At 39.2% G+C, this 20,951-nt stretch overlaps 1 protein-coding gene across 1 annotated transcript in view; it reads right to left on the bottom strand.

The window, feature by feature from the left end:
• LOC136674754 (uncharacterized) overlaps positions 1–20,951 on the bottom strand; it is a 34,349-nt gene that overhangs the window by 8,366 nt on the left and 5,032 nt on the right. The window contains exons 3-12 of the mRNA XM_066650936.1: positions 19,581–20,020; positions 10,745–13,838; positions 10,616–10,660; positions 9,213–9,331; positions 5,309–5,459; positions 4,476–4,612; positions 3,436–3,562; positions 3,061–3,096; positions 1,682–1,803; positions 613–742 (exon numbers count right to left, since the gene is read on the bottom strand). Of these exons, the coding sequence (XP_066507033.1) occupies positions 613–742; positions 1,682–1,803; positions 3,061–3,096; positions 3,436–3,562; positions 4,476–4,612; positions 5,309–5,459; positions 9,213–9,331; positions 10,616–10,660; positions 10,745–13,838; positions 19,581–20,020 (4,401 nt within the window). The remainder of the gene's footprint in view (positions 1–612; positions 743–1,681; positions 1,804–3,060; positions 3,097–3,435; positions 3,563–4,475; positions 4,613–5,308; positions 5,460–9,212; positions 9,332–10,615; positions 10,661–10,744; positions 13,839–19,580; positions 20,021–20,951) is intronic.

The following is a 20,951-nucleotide window of genomic DNA, read 5'->3' on the forward strand; positions in this document are numbered from 1 at the left end:
ACTGCTAACTCGATATCTTCATGTCTCCTCTGGGATTGCAGACCACCCTTCTTTTGTGAAGATCTCAAAGTTTTTGAACTGGAAAGGCTTCTTTTTATCAGCTGGATCTTTACTTCCTTTGACAGATTCTCAATGGGATTCAGAAGTGGACTCTGACTGGGTGATTCCAAAATGTTGATGTTGTTTTGATAAAGCCCTTTTGTTTTATGTTTGAGATTGCTGTCTTGTTGGAATGTCCACTGCTGCCCTAAGCCAAGCTTTTTGTTCACTGGCAGTTTTCCCCCATAATCTTAGTTTTATGCTTATCGAACTGATTTCCATAAAATTATCACAGGTTTTTCCTCATAGGAATGAATGGTGTAATGTTTAGAATGGTCTCACTGAATCATAAGGGTCAGCTCTCCCACACCAGCTGTGTGCGGCCCATTTTCTCTTCATTGTTCTGCAGTACTGTCTGTGCTACAAAAATGATTTGGGACCAACCACCAATAAGGCAAAAGTTTTGAGCACAATGTACAGTTTCTGCAAGGACTACACTCTGTTTGCAGCTGAATTTCTATATAGAAATTGTGTGTGAAAGGTGTTTATATGTGGAAGTGAGTCTATACTCACAGCTTGAAGGAAGCGGCAGGATCTCAGGGTTAAACCTGGCTCACCGAAAAGGGCACTGCAGTCACTATACCCGCCCTCCTCCAGTATACGCTGCTGCCCCTTGTAATTCTCACAAGAGTAGCCCACCCACCTGGACGTAAACATATACAAAGGTAATCAGTATTTAAGCAAGTTGTGTATGCAAGTTGCATCACTTTACCTTCAACATAGAACATGAACATCCACTCAGAAAGCCCTCTCATCGTGAAAACATTTAAAAGCCCTTATGAGGTAGACACCCATCATTAAAACTAAAAACAAATCTCTCTCTGTTGCCATAAAGGTTAATGCACATCTCTTAATGATACATAAAATTCTAGGCAATGGTCTAGAGATCTCTTGTTTTAAGGGCAGCAGTTATAGAGAGTCAGAAAGACAATGAAACTCATATCAGACTCCTTCTCCACCCAGCTCTCACCGACCACTGGCATGGACTAGCCCCATTTATACACATGTAATCACACTGGGATAACAGCACTTCCTCTGTTTGCAGAGGGTGGAGATCAGACTCAGTGTTTAGTTTGAGATAGTTTTGCAGCAGTAATATTACTCCCATTATACATACCTACATATACACTTCATGTGTGCATTTGATATGTTCTCTATAAAATCATTATTTAATGTGCTCCTTGCTTTAGTAACATTCCAGTCTAGTTATGTGACCATGACTGAGAAACTGATTTCTGGTTCAGAGAAGATTAACCCCACCTACAAAATTATCCAAATCTGTCAAAACACTGGCTCACAGCCACACTTAAATATTCATTCATTCATTGTCTGGAACTCCTTATCCAGTTCTGGGTCACGGTGGGTCAGAAGCCTACCCGGAATCACTGGGCGCAAGACGGGAACACACCCTGGAGGGGGCCCACACTTAAACACAGACATGAAAATAAAAACACAAAGACACACATGCAATTTCCTGTCTGCTAAAGCAGTTAGCAGCTATTTTACTATAACAGAACCATGAACTGCAGAGACCTTTTAGAAAATTGTGTTCATTTGTGCATGCATATAACCAAACACTCACACTCCTCCAGTAACCTGTAGAGAGGAGACCTGAACAAGTTCCCCTTCAGCTTCAAGTCTGGGCATGTTCTCCAGCAGCTCTTGCGACTGACCCTGAAACTGTGGCTTTTCATAGAGCACAATCTAAACAAGAACACAGAGGAACATTCACTGTTATATTCAAACTGGAACCATCAATCAACTGTGTGAGAATTTCAGTAATTTAATACTAAATTATTTAATAAGTAGTAAAAAAGGCACATAATGCACAGCTGCTTTCTGTGATCTTTCACATTACCCTTGGATTTTTTTGCTAAGTCATGCTAAGTTTAAAAACATAAGTTTATTAGGATTCGTACATGTTTTAGGTGTTTAACTATAAACTAAGCTGACAATTTAATGGTCTCGCAATATTTTAAGACCTAGTAAAACAACTATCCAATATGTGTGGTGGGGTAGACTTATCTGAGCTCACAGCTCACTAAATTAATTATCCAGATTTCAACTGGCAACATTTTAAAACTGGTAAGGATATTACTTTATGTCTAATTAATGCTGTTTGAATGGGAAGGGCAACATTAGTCTTGTGACTGATTAGGGTACCCCCCCTCCCTTTTGTTTAAAGCTTTAAACAAAAAATGAAGAAAAAAAAAAAAAAAAAAAGACTGTCTATGTTGTTTCAAATCTACTCAGTTTAGAGCAGGGAAGCAGGAAGACTGGGGTATGGAGGGGAATATAATGTCAAATATTGAACAAGCAGACGCCATATTTAACAGAATTCAGGAGGTATCTTACATCACTATGATGGGTGGAGTTACATATTTGCATACTGTTATACAAACCCCGTTTCCAGAGAAGTTCTCTTGAGCCATTATTTAACTGGCAACTATATAAAAATTTCTAATGTATTCACCTACCAACTTTATAGTGTATTGTAAATATAAAGCCATTACACTGCTGTGAAACATTCCACTAAGCACAGATTAATAAATAAAAATCTCAGACTTTGAAAACAATGATTCACAACATTGTGCCAAACATTGAGAGAACTATCAAAGAGTTAAAGAAATTCTATTACTTTATGCAAGATTGCAGATCAATTAAGCTACATTCACATCACAAACCTCCTTAATCAATTTTGATCTTGTCAGTTCACACTGTAAGAGACATTCATCTGTCTCTAATGTCAGAGATTTTTGTCCCTGAAACGGCAAGCATTTGCACACTGGCACATTCAGGAGTTTCTATCCCAGATGGGTCCCTAAGCCCCATCTTTTGTGTAGTGCACAAAATAGATCCTTTAATAACGGCTGCTAAGCCCAAGTACTGCACAATATATCTAACACAAATCCATTTATATTCAGTTATACACAACCAGCCCAGTGCACTCATATTTCTCACCTTTGGATCCAGTGGTCTCCGCACTCTTAGGCCACCCTGCCAGCAACACACATGGGGGACAGAGGTGACATTTACATGAACTGTTCATAGAATAGAGACACTGTATCCAGCATAAGCCTGAATTGCATATGTGGCAAACAATACCATACTTTTACAGCTTTCTTTACAGTTTTCTTAAAACACTTAAATGTGATAAAGCTTCAAACTGCACTCCATGTTTTACAGCGTAAAAAGTCTCAGCTATTCACTTTTAATTAACACATAAAAGATGCTTGTGAGTAATTATGTTTTTTATTCTGAAATGTGATCTACAAAAGCAGATGTGAGTTGAGTGTGTGGTCCATGTTGGGGTGAGAGAGGTTAATGTATCCGCACCATTCTCACTGGACGCAGTGACCTCACACAGGAGATGGGGGAGTTCTGGAGCACGGGTGTGGTCAAACCTCCTGCTTCCAGGACTGTGCGATTTCCTGTGAATCCAGCGCCATCATAGGCCAGCCAGCTATGGTTACAAACAGACCATGAATTAGTTCATGCTGGGAAATAAACCACTGCCAGCCGGCTACAGGGCCACATACACAGAGAAAGTAGTAATTATGGAAAAATACACACACTCACTTTGCCTTAAATATGTGCTTTGCCTTAAATATCTGCGAACCTTCCAATTTAATGTACTTTCAAACTATTTTAATCTCACTAATGCTTTAAGAAAGGTATTAAACTCTTCCACAAGTCTTAACTGCTTTTGGTAGTCATGTAGGTCCATCACATTTTCCTTCATAATTATCAATCTGCACAGCCAGAGACTTTATCTGTGCTGTTTTTTAACCTCACCACACTCACTAGACCTGTTAAAGTCAGCATTTTAAATTCTATTATTTGCAGGGTTTAACTTGAGGGAAAATAACAGACTGAAATGTTCAGCCACTAAAATCTCTGGAGACTGTCCCTGATGTTTTTGCCAAGTAGACATTAAAATGACAGCGCAATTATTCAAATAAAATTACCTATTGCAACCGCAGACTTTTTTAGCTCTTATCTACTCGCACAAATTTTTAGTGGTCATTAGTTTGGAAGTACAATGACTGAGTGCACTCAGCATTATACCTGGAATATGGCGTATCCATTGGCAGACACACTAATCGAAGGAGCTCAGTAGCCACAGAGGACCAGGAAGTGACTTTTCCTTTACAGGTGCAGTTTTCAATAACACATTTATGACTCAGCACTAAAAAATGTGGTACGGATCAGAGGATGCCAGCTGGCACCAAAGCCCCTACAAGCTCTGTCTGTGCTGCAGAGGTTTTAACGTAGCCCCAGTGAAGTCAGCTTGATTTGAGCTGGGAGCTCATGTTGCCTTTAAGGCAGCAATAAGGAAGATATCTGACCCCTGATTTCATGACGGGTCCACTTACCATCCAGAGTGCACATTGAGGTCAGAGAGTTGGATGGGGCCATGCATATCTACATGGTTAGCTTCAGAGTGGAGGTACACTGGATCTTTCTCTTCGGTACAAATTGAAGGCAGCTGAATCTCTGGAACATTGTCATCCTAAATATATAAATGACAGACACATTCAATGCACACATTTATAAATTATTGGCTTCTGATAAGTTTACCTATACATTAGAAAACACATTTACCTACATTTTAGAAAAAATGTCAACATATCCTTAAAAATATAGGCTTTGTATCTATGGTTTAGGGAAGGATTTGTACCATTTACTTTTACAATATTTGTACCTAGTGAACAAATATGCAGGACATTGCATATCTGACAGTGTGGGACTAAGCTAAAAATAAATACATAATTCCCTTTCAGATTATAACTAACCAGCTCTCTTTAAGCAACAATTTCACTGTTTCTAAGGCTTGAGGGTTTTGTTAAAACCATGCAAAACTCCCCCTAAGTTCACAAGCAATATTATTCTAAACATTATGAAACCCAGGGTCTCACTAGAGACTAATTTACAGACATTGTTGGCGTGTCCTTTAACTTGTTTAATCTGCCACTGGAGCTATGACACATGCATGCACAGGTTATCCATAGTAAAATGTATCAGTGTGAGTTTAAACTGTCTGTGCACTACTGTTTTCTATCAACATTAGTAAACATATTTTATCCTGTAATAAGTTAATTTGAATAAATATTATATATTTGACAGTTACACAAAATTAATGGCATTTGATTTCTTACAGTTTGAGATGGGGAAAGAGTAAAACAATAGTAAGTTTTGACAGAGATACCTTTAAGGCTCTCCTGATGGAGCCTACACTGTTTGGGTTAGATGTTGGTGGTCCATCACTTTTTGCAGTGGCACCATTGACCTGGACAGTCTCACCCTCCTCTAGCACCATACAGGATCCTTTGTATCCCGGCTCCACGTACAGCAGCCAGCTGCGACACACACAGTCTGTACCTCCATTACCAATAAAACACATGCACAAACCTCACACTCGCCATAACCATACACAAACGACTCCAAGGACGTTGCCATAGGGACTAGGCCACTCCTGTTACTGTTGTAAAAGCTAATTCTCCTCTGCTAGCTACATGTCAGAGTGGCAGAAAAGTAAAAACTACAGTGCAAACAAAGGAGCACGCCTCTATTTTTCTTCATTTTGTCAGGCATAATTCCGGTGATCATACACATACACTATTTAGAAGTTATACACTTAACTAAAACATAACAGATATCAATTGCTAACTAGTTTCTTGATGAAAAAAAAAAGACAAAACTACTGCTTCCAAAACACCCTCCCACTGACACAAGCTCTCCTGCCCCTCTCCCTCTTGCTCTGAAATAATATGCTTTAGTCAAAGGTTGCTAAAGTCAAGGTAACTGGAAAACAAAATGTCAGCCCTCAGCTGCTTGTAGGGTCAAAAAGCAACAATATCACAGTTCATACACAGCTCTGGACAACAAGCTCGCTAACGCTGTGAATACAAGGAAGCTTCTGAATCAAATCGATGGTCCTGTCACATTAGTAATCTATCAAAAGCAAAGCTGACTTTTTTTTTTTTTTTTTTTTCTCGAAGCAGCAGTACTTGGCTAATCGATCCAGACAGAAGGACTTGAGTGAAAAGCCTACTGGAATTCCTCTATATCTCTCTCTTCCAGGCTGGGCAGAGGCACGATCAATACCCTGGATAAAAACTTACACAGTTCTTAAAAAAAAAAAAATAAAAACACAGCTGAGTGCTGGACATAAGTCTGTGCATTTGCCATCAAGTTATGCCAGCCTTACACCCAACAACTTTTCACTGTCGCAGACAATTTGCAGTCTTGTTATAGTTACAGTCTTTGGAAAATCATAGTTTGTGACTAAAAACTCTTTGTGAAATTATCTTTAGATGTGAGAGGGTGTCACAATATAGTCTTTTCAAAGTCATCTAGTGTGTGGTTAGCATTACATGCAGAAACTCACATCTACTGGAATGTAGCCATGTACCAGCCATATATTTATTCAACACCAGTACCAGTAAAATGTGACATTTTATTAAATAAGCACAAACATGTATTTTTAAAGTTCATTACCTAAAGCCACAACCAATACAATTATAAAAGCCATCCAAATACTAAACAAGTAACATTAAAGTCAACACAGCTGAATATTGCAAAATCACTACCAACAAATAATGTTCTTTAATGTTGTCAGCAATGTAAAACTATTTTTGAATATTCTGACAAAATATAGTCCAAAATATTTAATGGTGTCATTTTCATAGAAAGTATTTATACAAGTCAAAGTATTTATACATGTATTAATTACATGTTCAATTAAACAAAGCTGAGGTGGTAGAATGCTAATTTTAAAAACGATTTACAAACCATTGACAAAATTAATTTAGACGTATATTTCACTGAAGACTGGATGAACACATGAAATATTTTTCTTGTCAATGTTTCTTCATTACTTTAATCTTAAATTAACACAGAGTGTTGACAAGTTTACATTTTTACACTAGTGAATTTGCTGTGTATACCCACTTCTGCAATTCATGCCGGCAATGTAATACAAAACAGATGGAACTTTAAAAAATAAACAAAAAAAGAAAGGCTGATGACACAAACAATAGAATGCCTATTAAATCCTACATGAAACATATCACCCAGCACTTATCTCCCAGTTTGTTTATGGAGGTAACAATAGCAGTAGAGCAGTAACAATAGCAGGGTTTACTTATTAGTGTGTGTTGGTGCAAGAGTGTTTGTGTTTATAGTTTATTATGGAGGGAGCCTGCTCACGAGGCTGGGCCCAGCTTTCTTTGTGTCCTGAACCACGATGTTGTTGGGGTAAATAATGCAGCATGATGGGCTCGCAGGGGAAAAAAAAAAAAGTAGAGGCAAACTGAAGGTAGGCATCCATTAGTGAGGAGCCATTGCATAAGCTCTTAGAGTGGTGCACGCATATGAGCACCACTATGGAGGAGTAACATGAAGAATAAGCTGTAAAATTTGCATTTTTAATAAAAAAAAAAACAACAACAACAACAACAATGTAGTCTCTAATAAATTAACCTAAAGTCACAGAGAATCCTATGAGACTAATGCTGGGCTTAATTTGAAACCAGAAAAACTGCTCAATGTTAATATTTGAAATAGAAGTGTTATAATATTTTAAGCAAATTATATAGCATTACAACATACTGACAGGCAGCAGAGGAGAGCAAATGAAGTTTAAAATTGAGATATACTACACCCTGAGAGCTTGATGGCAGTTTTGTGGCTATCTAAGGTGATTTAATGACCAGAAAGAGCGTCACAGAGAGATGAACATTTGAGCCAAATTTGTTCTTCAACATTTGGTCCCATGAAGGTCACATAATTCAGTGAAAGGGAAGCATTGCTCATATAAACTAGCACTGTTTGGTTACAGCAAACACAACAGCCATGTCACTAAGAACGCAAAAATGCAATCTTCAAAAAAGTGTGGCTGTGCTGCAAAATGGAAAAAAAAAATAATGCAACAATGTACAAAAACTTTAAACCCTGTAATTATTTGTAAATAGGAAATTAGGGAGGTATATTCCTGTTCCCATTCATATTTTACCTCATGTTCATGAGAGAAATCAGTAACACTTAAATAGTCACAACTACCTATTTCTTTGTGGAATAAATAAGATGTGACACACATCAAATTCTGAGTCATCCTTCATTGTCAGAAAGAACTGAGAATACAGCAGTGATGTACAACAGAATGATTTGCTGCACAAATCAGGAAATGGCTAATAGAAAATAGCTAGACTTTTTTCACTATCAGAGCAATAATTTCAAACAAATGTACATGTCAACAATCTGCCAGGAGGAGGATATATGTCTATACTGATCCCACACACAGTTAGGAAAACAGTCTTAGAGAGGCCAAAGCATCTAGGAAATTGCAGACATTTCAATTGCAATTGCAGATACAAGTCTTAATGTATCACAAACTACAATCTTTGCCAAAAGAAATCTACTGTTGTTAAGGAATGTTCTCAGATGAGACCAAAATTAAGCTTACTGGCAACAGAACAACACAAGGTTTGACATAAACCAAGATAACAGAATTACACTACCACAATTAATGTTAAAAAGTTAAAATTCTCTTAATTTTTGGAACAAAAGCTCAAAATTATAATAAATGTAAATAATTTGCTCAAGTCTAACTGTGATATCAATTTATGGCAGGCACCATATAGGCCTGCTCAGTACACAAGAGCTTGGCTTTTCCGACACTGTGATTGGTTTAGGATACTCTCAATGTCAATGTGCTAGGAGCATCCTGACAAATTACATGACTGATATGAATAGTTTCTTTGGGCGTTTCAATGAAAGAAGATCCAACAGACATCAATCCAACATCTTTTTGGTGAGAAATCACCCAAGGCTATCATTACCCGTACAAAAGATTCATTAATGTATTTCTAATACATTGTAAGTTAAATTATGACTTTATCGTATTTAAAAAAATACATATAAACCATAATATGGAATGTAATTCAATGGTGTTTCTACACTGATATCAGAGAGGTCTAATCGCCTGCTGAGGCTTCCCTAAGCAGTCCACCTCACCTAGATTTATGCCCACTCAGTCCAAACACTCTTAGGCTCAGAAACCTAAATCTGTGAAGAGTGGCATTTACATAAAGTCCAATTAACATCCTTACCATCCTCGCCGTGCCAGGATTGTGGCTTCCTTTGCAAACAGAAAATGCCTGGCATCCTCCACATCTTCCCAGACATCCCTTCTGTTCCTGCTCAGCACCGCATCCTCATAGATGTGCAACTGGATCATTAGGGATGGCCATTAGAGATCATCATCAATAGACAGTCATTAGAAATCCATCATTAGGAAACAGTGGGGTATGTGCTTGCTTTTTATATTCATTAAAAAATGCTGAATAAAATAAAAGGACAGAAAATACTGCAACAGACATCAATTCTATCGAAATGTGTGTGTTATTTAATCTCTGGCATACTGCCAAAAAATCTTATATACTGCATTATTAAATTATATAACCATTTTGTTTCATAACCTCCAAGATTCTCTAGAATGACACATTTCCTATAACAGTATAAAGAGCAAAGTAAAACAACTATTATATACAAGAGTTGTACTATTTTAAAATTTCTAAATTCAATCATTAACAACTAAAATGTGGTCTATTAAGAAGTGTTCCACCTACTATTCTTCATGCTACAGCGCAATTAGAGACAATATCTATGGTATGAAGGAAAATAAATTATTCAAAAACATGTTGATAAAGCTAATGTCAAATTTTGACCATGCATATAAACATGACAGATCTAGTGAAATGAGCTCCTTGTTCAGTGAAGTTTTCAGTGTATTGTTAGAAACCAAAGAGAGAGATATCCTAGTGGTGAAATTTGCATTAAGACAGGCAGAAAGATGTACAGTGGCAGACTGTTACTCATACAGATGGCTGCAGGTCCTGCGCTGATGAGACAGGACATTAATTAATATTTTTTCATGTAACAGATGATATTAAAACAGTGACTAGATGAGAAATTCTTTGTAGAAGTCCTACTACTTTTATAGTAATAGGACTTTATGTCCTAAATCCTATAGTTTAAAGGGGACATCTACAACTGTAGGTAAACACTGTTCTCTCTGGTTTGTTTATGTTAAGAAGCTCCATGTTTTTAACATGGAACAGTATGTTTGAGGAAGAAATTTATATTCAGTTTAAATGAACTCAGAAACAGTTGTTTTTTATTTTTTACTTTTGTAGCACAGTAATGCAGTTAGACATCTCCTGAATTCTGAAACATCTGATTCTGATCCAAAAGAGGAAAAATTTAACATTTGCAGTTTTCTCAGTTTTCTAAAAAATAATAATAATAATAAATTCTAGATGCAATTTCTCTGCCATGAGCAGAGAGATAAAGTCTAGCATACTGGACCGAGACACCTTTTTATTTAACCCATTTACAGACACCGGGGCTTCGTAAACACAGACCTGTAAACATAGACCTGTTTCAAGAGCACAGACTGACTAGAGAATTTTATAAATATTGTTTTTCATACACTGATAGTTTGAACACTTACCAAAGTAGAACGTGGACAGAGTTTCCCAAAAGATCCCATCCTGGTCTGTGGAGCACAGAAATGCATAAAACACCCAAACGTAGAACCACATGACTTTAAATCAACAGCAAATTCAATTAAAATTCTTACCAAAGTAGTGGATGATACGCTTCCTTCCTCAAGATGCAGAACATTTTTCACTCTATCACGTGATGGCACAATACTGGATTTCAACAATTGATAGAAAGGTGTATTGGCAGATCTTATGACATCCTTAGTATTAATCAGATTATTTCTGTCATGCTTTTTCCCTAATTCTCCACCCTGTGTTTCTCTCCTTATTTTCTGGTCTGGACTAAAGCTAGGAGAAGCACAGCCTTCCATTGCACATTCAGATTCTGCACTGTGAAGACTTATTCCTGTGAGTTGCTGTTGCAGTAGCAGACTTGACTCTTCATCTGCTGCGTCATCATCATTGTTATAGCGGTCCCAAAGGGGCCGGAGGAATTGTTGGGGGTGCTCTGGTTCCTCACACTTTTCTTCGCCATCCTCAGAGCCACTGAAGGCAGATGACTGCAACCTTTCACTAACAGACTGCAGTAGAGAGAGGACAGAGGAGGCCTGCTGCTCTACGCTGCGTTGCTCCTCCTCCGTAGCGGGGGGCACGTGCAGTGGGTCCTCCCGTGAGGCATCCTCTCGCCCACTGTCCTCCTCATATATAGGTGAGAGAGCGAAAGGGTAGGCTTTAGCCCGCCGCGTGCTGGGACTCAGGATTGGCCCTGTGTCATTAACAAACACTGTGTCCAACTCTTCTTCTTCACTGATGATAGTAAAGCCTCGGGGGCCTTGTTGTAGGTCTGTGGCATGAGACCGGAAAGAGGAACCAGGGATGTCTAGGTGGGCTTTAACTGAGACAGGGAGGGCTGCTAGCCTGCCTGAAGAGTGAAGACATGACCCCATTAGTGAATCTGCTTCATGCTTTTGGCTTGGGTCATCAGTGACACTACTAACGATGAATTTTACTGCACTGCAGCCAGCCGTGAAATCATATGAGCTGTCTAAATTAGCAGACCTGGTCAGTGTTGGATCAGCAGAGGCCATTTCTCCCTTCTCCATCTCACAATCTGGTTCATCCGCAATCACAGTTGCTAAAAACGTCTTAACAAGGGCAAAGCTTGGCTCCCTTTCATTTGCAGAGTAGGAACCCCCCTGAGTGTGCCCACTTTGTTGATCCTGAGAAGATAATTCAGGTTCACAGTTGACAGGGTGTACGGCATGGCTTTGTCTGACTGACAAGTTTGGTCTGTCCTCTTTTTCAGAAAAGTCTCTGATTTCAAAGGAATGAGAATGTGTTTCTGAATTCAAGTTCCCAAATCCACTTAAAGAAAAATGTTTGTTAGTTTGTATGTGGTTCACATCCAAATTATTAATAATTAGAGACATGTCACCTGAGTCCAAGCCCAAGTCATGACCGTTGTTATTGCTTTCTGTACTGACTTTGGTTGCATTATGAGACCCTGGATCTTCGTTCTCTAGCTGTGTAACACAAATATGAACTCCACGCTCCTCTAAAGCACACTGTACTGCCTCTTTGTTTATCACAGATAACGATTCAGATATGACTGGCTGTGCAGATGTGATATTTGTTTTATGAGTAATATTGCTATCGTTAAGATCATGTTGGGATAATAGTTCACCGTTTGCCTCATTTCTGGCAGGTCCTTCAGTCTCTTCAAGGTTCACTGCAAGTAGGAAAGTGCTGTGTCTAGAGTTTTGTCTACTATTTTGACAGACAGGATCCACCTCAACACACAGTTCTATGTCTTCTGTGCAATATCCAATCACTGCTTTATCTTTGAGCACTGGCTCTGTGTAGTGTGTGCTGATTGGCCCACTAGATGAAGCAATTTCAGCACTCATGGCCATGCTCCGAATGTCTGTGTCTGAGCCGGCAATGGACTCATACCCTGAGGAGGGAGTGGACCTACTGCCATCCATCTGCACTCGGCCACCCAACGATTCGTCTGAGAGGTTCAACTGGGGATTCCCATCAGCCTGAACAGCTGAATGTTCTTGGAACATCTGCTCCAGGGTGGCTGATCCATCCACACTGTCCCTTGCTCCCAGAAGCAAGAGAGGCTCATCACTCTCATTAAACTCACCACTCAAAGGAGTCTTGCTGTCTCCTGCAGATGCATCAATCCTTGCCAGAGCAGCCAGAGCACTTTTCAAAATGTCATCTACCATCTTCTTGGACTCAAGCTCCAGCATCTCCTCATTTAACCTTTGGGGCTCCTCAGCCAGGCCCAGCTGTGTGGCTCCGTCTTCCAGGACGAGTGTTGCCTTCCAGAAAGCATGTCCTGAGATCTCTGCCTTAGAGACTTGGTTGTCCTCAGGGCCTTGTCCATCAAGAGGAGAACCAGACAGCTGGCTTTCCTGGCAACAATCAGTAGCTACATCTAAACCAACAATGCAAGTGTGTGACTTGGAGGCAGTGTTAATATCAGTCAAGTGTGTGGCAGTGTCTGACAGTTGCAGGTGGGGGGTCTCCAGTGCTTGAGCTGAGACAAGATTCTTCATAATATCCGAGTTTAACATTGACTTTGTCTGGGTCTCTTGTTTTAATCCTGTCCCCAGAAGTGCAGGCTCCAGTTCATCAGTGTGAACATTGCTTGTATCTGCCTCTAAAAGAACGGCCAACCCTCTGTGGTCATTTTCACCAGGTGAGGAGATGCCAGAGGTCAATGTCAAGTCTGGTTCTACCTCTGCAGGCTTTGATCCAGCCATGATGTGTGCCTGTGAGGCACTTTGCCTCGAAGCACAGTCTGTTCTTTCTGCCTCAGCTGGAATGTGAATACTAGAGGGTACACTGCAGGAACATGGTGAAACATGGCTTTCACAGTCAGACCTGATGATATCTGAAGACAAAGAGGTTTCAGCACAGAGCTGCACTGCTTTGCTCTCTCCAGGAGTAATACAAGGGCTGCCTACATTTGCTCCATCCTCATCTTCAGAAAGGCCCAGAGAAGCTCCATGCTGTCCCTCTTCCCCCTCAGAGATGGGTGACTGAAGCCGCATTTCCTGCTTTCTCCTCATTTTCTTTATTTTTCTGAGGCCACGGTACGTCACATGCGTCACCACTGGGGGGCTCGCCAGAGCACGGCGTCGGTCCTGCTCCTCATCTGATGCCAAAGGCTCTACTGGACCCTCTTCATCATCTTCAGCTTGAGGATCCTCCTGCACCCTGTGGATGAGATGAGCAAAAAGTGCTGATTCTGCAACATGACAGTGAAAGCTTATCAACAATAAGATCAACAGAACAATACAAATCAGCAAAGCTGCAATCATTGGGTTTTAGGTACTGTTTCTACTTTAGCCCATCCAGGATGCTACAGATTTGTTTCTACAAATACACAACTGAAATTTATACAAGCATATCAGAATCATACTGGTATCCAAGTACATTAGCATCCCTTTGTGTAATGCTAAACCAGGGCTTTTTTCATAGAAAATAACCATTATCGTGTTTACAATATGAACATGCATGTATTTTCACAAGAAAACAGGACAAGGAGTGCCCAAACTTCTGCATACAGGGTGCAGTTGTAGCTAAATGTTCAGACAAATCCTTTCAATATAGCTAGTGACTCGACACATGCACTAAGTGCAGCTTTTAAGAGTAAGCTCTCTCCTGTATGTCCAACAACCAGTGTGTAAAAGCACCTACTTGAACAGCAGTTCAAGAACATTTTTCATTAAACATTCAAAGCTGGCTGCTACACAAAACCTCACTATTCCCAGGGGGGCGCAGGGCTGATGTACACGGCATCCCACTTTACCTCACACCACACTAGAACATCACGTTGCTTCACCAGCTTAACACTGGCTTAAAGGTCTGATCCTGATGTTTTAAGAAGGAAATTGACTGAGGCTCCCACACTCTACTTGGATAATCAATAAAAACAGGACAACCAGGAAATATAGCATCTATAAAGAGAATGACTAGTATTTTAAACTAATTTATACTAATAAAACAGGTCTTGATCACCAAATAAAGAGCTCACCTGAATTCAGTACACTCTGCATAGAGTCAGCCACACTTATTCTCATTAGAGACTAGACTGTCATTTTTCACAACATGATAGCATTGCTAAGACAAGACCTAGCCAAAGAACAGACAGGGAATATCAAAGAAACCAAAGATTTTTCTTGTTTACGTTTCTTATGTAACAAGTACTATAAAAACATAATTACGGTCCATTTTCTACTTCACCTTGATAAGAATATCCCAAAAATGTTTCCTACTAAGAATTTTAAAGATTGGAGAAGGCAGTAAGAGCGGCATGAAGTGATATCTAATCTTTTGAAATCTCTACTTCAGATATGAGATGTAAGCTTCTTAAGGCATTTCCTTGAAAGCTAGAAAACTGAAGGCAGTTCAAAATCTAAACAGTGCAAAATGAAACAACTCTGAAGTGGCATGCTAAAAATACATGGCATTTCTTACAGGAGTAGGAGATTTTCTGTGCGTGTGTATGTCATGAACAGAGCTGGCAAACTGTCACTCTTCAGACTATTCCTAGCAAGCAGAGCAGTGCAGCTTCCTCTGCTGTGTCTAAAGCCCATCCTCCACAGACATGTCTAAACAAAAACTGTAGACTCTTCTTTTCAATTACACACCCCACTTTTATGAGCAATCTATAATTGTTCTCTTGGCAACAAAGAACCACCTTTAATCACTGAATGATTTTTTTTCTGGCCATGAGCTATAACAAGAAAGCATGAATGACTGCGAAGAGCACATTTTAGAAAGCCATGCTGTTTCCTGAGCAGAGCTATTGCCTTGTGCCTTGTTATTGTCATAATTTTATTGCTTAAACCAGTGGTATTGCCACAGAATGTTTTTGTTGAATTTATTTATATATATTTACATTTGCACGCTTTACACAAAATTGTTCTAAAATAATAAAAAAATGACTAAAAATTATAGATAGAATGGTTTAAAGACAATTATACTTTTGAGAACATAACATTAATTATAAGCATTCTGAAAAAAATTAAAATGATAAGAAGTCCATATAATGTCAGTTATGTTCTTTAAAACACTACATGCCAAACCAGTGTGGCGCTTGGAGCAGGTGCACACAGCAGCTCTCTGAGCTTGTATCAGAAGGTGAAGGATGTGCGGCTCTGCATTAAACAGTTTTTAAGGTCAATAATGATGCGACGAACGGCCACAACGTTTTCCTTCAGCTGTGCGTTTTCTTCTATTTTGTAGTCTCTTGTTGCTTCACGCACCACAGTTTGAGAACCAGTGGCTTAAACTTTTCTGCTAAACACCTTACACACTGTTCCTCGCCTCTGGGCACACTGGGGGATATGGGCCATTATATAAATTTACATTCATCACCATTCCGTGTGAGAGAGAGAGGTATTCATGCATGGTCTCTGGGGTCTATACTCTCCCTTGGCAAAAACAATACATAACAAAACAAAACATCGACCACATTTTAAATATCCAAAATAATTACATTTTTCTTTTTTTTTATATAGATATTTGCATTAGATGTTTACATTTGTGTAGTCTTATGTATCAAAACCAGTCAATTTTTTTATATATATATAAATGAGCAGTTTTGACTGTCCACTTTATACTATGTCCCATTCAAAAAAGCTGCATGGCTTGAAAAACACTTTACAACTTTTTGTTTTCCATAATATCATTGTACAAACTGGGAAAATAATCGGAAAGATGACCTCTGTTGCTGAAGTATTCAGACAAAACTGGTGTCTTGCATGAGGTCTGTAGAGCACACACACACACACACTTTTACAGTCTAATACACATGCAGTTCTGCCAGGCTTGCCTGTGCAGGTTATGTTATGGATATGACTCATTTTTGGAGCAAGTTGTTTGCTATGCTTCCTCTCTTCCTCTTTAATGGAGTCTGATGCCGCACTCAGTAAGTAGCAATCTTATCTCTGTAATTTTACTCTGAATCACTTTGCTGTTGCAATCAAATCACATTATTTTCTGCTCTTACACCCCACGGTGCTTTACTCCTGCAGCAACACGCACTTCCAGCATCCTGTAACATCAGCAATTCAGTTAATCAGGGCCCAAAACTCCTAGCTCCCAGTCTGTCTACATCTCTGAGTATGTACAGTAAGGCAGGTTCTGTAGTTAATTGCAGTTCTATGAATAGAAGCACTGTTTGGCCTAGATCTACAGCAGAATGGAAGCAGCTTCACCTTCAGTTTCTCTTTATATTTCCATCCCACTCTCTCTTTTTTTTTTTCAGTCAAACTCAAGGTCTTTTTTCCTCTCTACACTTCTATTTATCATGTCGCCAGTATCCACATACAAGTGCTTACGCAAATGTACACACACACAACAGCTCAACTTGTGTAACACCTCTTGGATGTTTTGAGTTTTCAAACTTTATTCACTTCTGCTCTGCCAAGCTAACTTGCACGGGCACAGAGTCAAGGATGAACCTATTCTTTCATTCACATCCACAATACTTGTATTTGTACGCCATGTACCTTCTACTGGAATCATCACAAAAGCTAGGCCAAATAAATAAATAAATAAATAAATAAAAAAGAACTATTCACCCTTATTCATACATCATCAAAGTATGTTGTGTCATCTATAAAAAGTGAGGTACTCATAATTGTACAATTTCTTCATGGCTACCAACTAGGGGTGTACTGGTTTGGGCAATATGGTAAAAACAAAAACACAATAAACAATACTGTTCCTTAAGTAATACATCTATTCATAACATACTCAGAAGAGTACTTTGTTCCTTGAACATTTTCAAACCAGAAATCTTGCCTTTATGTTTTTTTGGCTTAGAGATAATTTAATATGTTTAATTCTCAGTGTCAAAATATTCAAACAGCAGCAGGAATCATGTGTGGGAATACAGTGCTCAAGGGGGTCTCCAAAACAGATCTGATATCACTGGAAAATGTGATATTCTTGTGAATAAACAGAATAATACAAAGCAACAGAAGTAGTAAGAAAAGTCCCCATATAACAAAAATAACTAATTTCACTGCTAACCAACGGTTCTCTGTTGTTGAAGACACTGGCCTACTAGCTACATACTGCAATAAGTTTTGTAAGTGCATATTAAGCTTACTTTATTATTTCTTCTTAGCATAAATCAGGTTCCATGGTTTAAATATAGGGAAAGTGTAAAGCTTTATGGAAACTGACCTTGTATATTAAAAATTGAAAGAGGGGGGTTGACAGCTCGATAAGGGAAAAAGAATGTGCATTTTCAATACATCTCAGTGCATTTGAAGGTTAAAATAATTTTTCCATGGGGCTTAATTACTGGGAGAATTGAATTAATGGTTTTTCAGTAGCGGACCCTTCTCATATACCACTCGGGAGTGAGATGACTTGGTCCACAGCATGTGGTCCTGTTTGTTTATGCTGCAGCAGCTTTATATGGAAATAAGAACATAATCAGCTCCATCTAACTGTATCATTCTGATCTTTATCTTGTCTTCACTCTCTCCTTCGTTTCCTCTCCTTTCTTCCCCTCATCTTCTTTAGGGCATGACAGAACCACGTGAGCCAACCACCCTACTTTTTGCCTGTTTTGTATATTTTCTCTGTAGCCAAGTGCGTTTTAGACTCCTTGTCTCTTCTATATGAAAGACAGCACTGTGGACAGCTCATGCCACCAGGGCAATTACATCATCAGCGCGCGCCAAGCCTCGGGGTGTGAATAATCATACGACACAGGGGCTGACCTTGTAATGTGTTTACTCCATGTTCATTAGACCACAAAAACACAGACTTGTATTCACACCAATGCATGTGTACTAAAACTCACGATGCTGGCACCCCCACCCTCCTGCTGTTTCCAGACAAGTTTGTGACACACCCATTTTGCCTGAGCTCCCTTTGAAGTTGATTCCACATGCTCAGAAACACAATGGCAATATTTGTCTGGAAATTCAGATTACCTTGTACTTATAATTACAGGATCAAATTCTTATAAAGAAAGTCACTAACTAAGTCACTTTCACAGCTAAGCTGCCACCACGAGGCCAGAACACCACAGCTTCTTCTGTGTACACAGTTCTTCTGTGTATACACAGATTTGGGTACATGTGCCTGGCAAGAGTAAATATCCTTGTTTCCATATATGTATTCTTTGAATTTAGTGGGCCCAGGAAATAAGTTGTTTCAGTCTTTCAGACGTACTCAACTTTACTGCATCAAAACTAATTCAACAATATCTTCCAAATTCAAAAAATGTTCCAGTGGGCATAAGCAATTTGGGGAAAATATCTAATTTACATTTCCTCATATTGTAAGTGTGATGTAAATTGCAAGTATTTTCAATATTTTAGGCTCCACATTGATTAGCAAAAAGAGCAGCACACCCAATTTTTGTAATTTAATCCTTAAATGCTGAAAATACAATGCTACACTGTCACTTTCTAATTGCGTTGATAAGTACAGACAATGGGTTTTGGTTGCTTTTGATTGTTCTAAATTATGTACAGAGACCTGACAAACTTCATGTTACTAGGTTACAATTCTCCAGTTAAAACTTGCTTAGACAATGAGTGTAGGCTAAATTGGAAATTTGCAGTTCCTTAAAATTGTGTTTTCAATATAAAAACAATCTTTCAGCCTAGTTACAACAGCTCCTCGACTAACAAAACACAGGAAAAAAACTTAAAACAAAGAAATATTCTACATATAAATGTGTATGAACAATGAATAATCAGGTCTCAGGGTGTCAAATTCCTAACAGGGCTGAGAGTAAAAGAAAATAATTTGAGGGATAGTAACTACAAGTACACTTAAAGCAAAAATGACAGCAAATATGACCTAAGTTTGCACTGTAAAAAACAAGTACACATGTAAACTGTATAGTTAGTGCATTAGCTACATTCCTAGAGCTTTGCATTCATACAAACACCCTACACACACACTCTTCAAATTACTCACTGTGTGTCTTGTATGTCACGCTCAGGCAGAAATGGAGCTTTAACCTCTGGACCAGCCACAGACTGAGACGGCTCTAGAGGGGGAAACAACTCCTGAGGCTTCAGATGCTGCTCTCCTCTCTCCACGCTCGTCTGAGACTCTGTCTCTCCTGGGGGAACTGTTTTGGGGTCAGTATGCTGTGTGTCCTCTGCTCCCGGCGCTTCTGACTCTGCGCTGGACTGACTCTGCCTGTCAGCTCCTCCGGACTCGGCTCTAGTGAACGTGAACAGGCTGCCCAGCCGCCTGAAGAAGCCGTCTACAGGGGTTGCCGGTGAGTGTGGCTCTGGGGCAGGAAGGGTAACAGGAGGCGGGTCAGACTCTGCATCGTCTTGCACACTGCCCTCCGAATCACACAGAGCGTCTACATCCACCAGAATCTCCTGCTCCAAATGCTCCAGTGTCTAGATAGATAGGCATAGAGAGAGAGAGAGAGAGAGAGAGAGAGAGAGAGAGAGAGAGGGATTGATTTAATGCAGCCTTGTTAGATTTCCAAGCTGTGAACTGGTAAAATGAGTAGCACTGATCGCTAACAGTACCTCACTCTCTCTGGCTCCACTGTTTCAGTAGCCTCTACAATGCTAATGTGACTGAGACAGCAGCACACTACCCCTCCCCCTCCCCCTCCCCCAACCCCATCAGTCCAGCCCACTGCATTGTTAACTCTTTCACCACCATGCTGTACCAGAGCTGACCCAGTCCACATTTCACTTTGATACATAATGTCTTCTATATAATAGAACACATTACCTGTCCAATGTATGTTTTTAGCTCTAAAATCTAAAAGCTACTCAGAGCTATTTTATCTGAATTATGTTTCAACATTCCTAGTTAATAATTAAAAATCATTTTGCATATCCTAGAACATTTTCATTAAAAAGACACAAATAGAGTACATGCTTTGTGGAAAGACTGTTTACTGTGATTCTCATTTAAAATGTTTATAAAATGCATTAATTATGTATGTTGTCATATGGTGTAAACATTTGTAACAATGTTTATGTTCTAAGAGCATGTTGTAAAGTCATGTTGAAATACTAAATGTGGCCCAAGAAAGTGTACAATAACTAAAATATACACTTACATTTTTCATAATTTATATTACATGAATAGCTGAAATCCATGACATGTCCAGAGATGATCTACTAGTTTCCGTATTTTCTGATTCTAACACATGGATTGAGAAAATATATCTGAAATCACATCTTAACACGGTTCCAAGAGTCCAGACAAGAGCCCACAGATTTTGGTTCACAGACCAAAGGCATCTGAACAGCATCGATTCATGATTTCTGTTCCTCTCAGGTTGTGTAATGATAATGAAAGTGCACAAAA

Source organism: Hoplias malabaricus, chromosome 18 (genome assembly GCF_029633855.1).
Source record: "Hoplias malabaricus isolate fHopMal1 chromosome 18, fHopMal1.hap1, whole genome shotgun sequence".
NCBI classification, from domain to species: domain Eukaryota; kingdom Metazoa; phylum Chordata; class Actinopteri; order Characiformes; family Erythrinidae; genus Hoplias; species Hoplias malabaricus.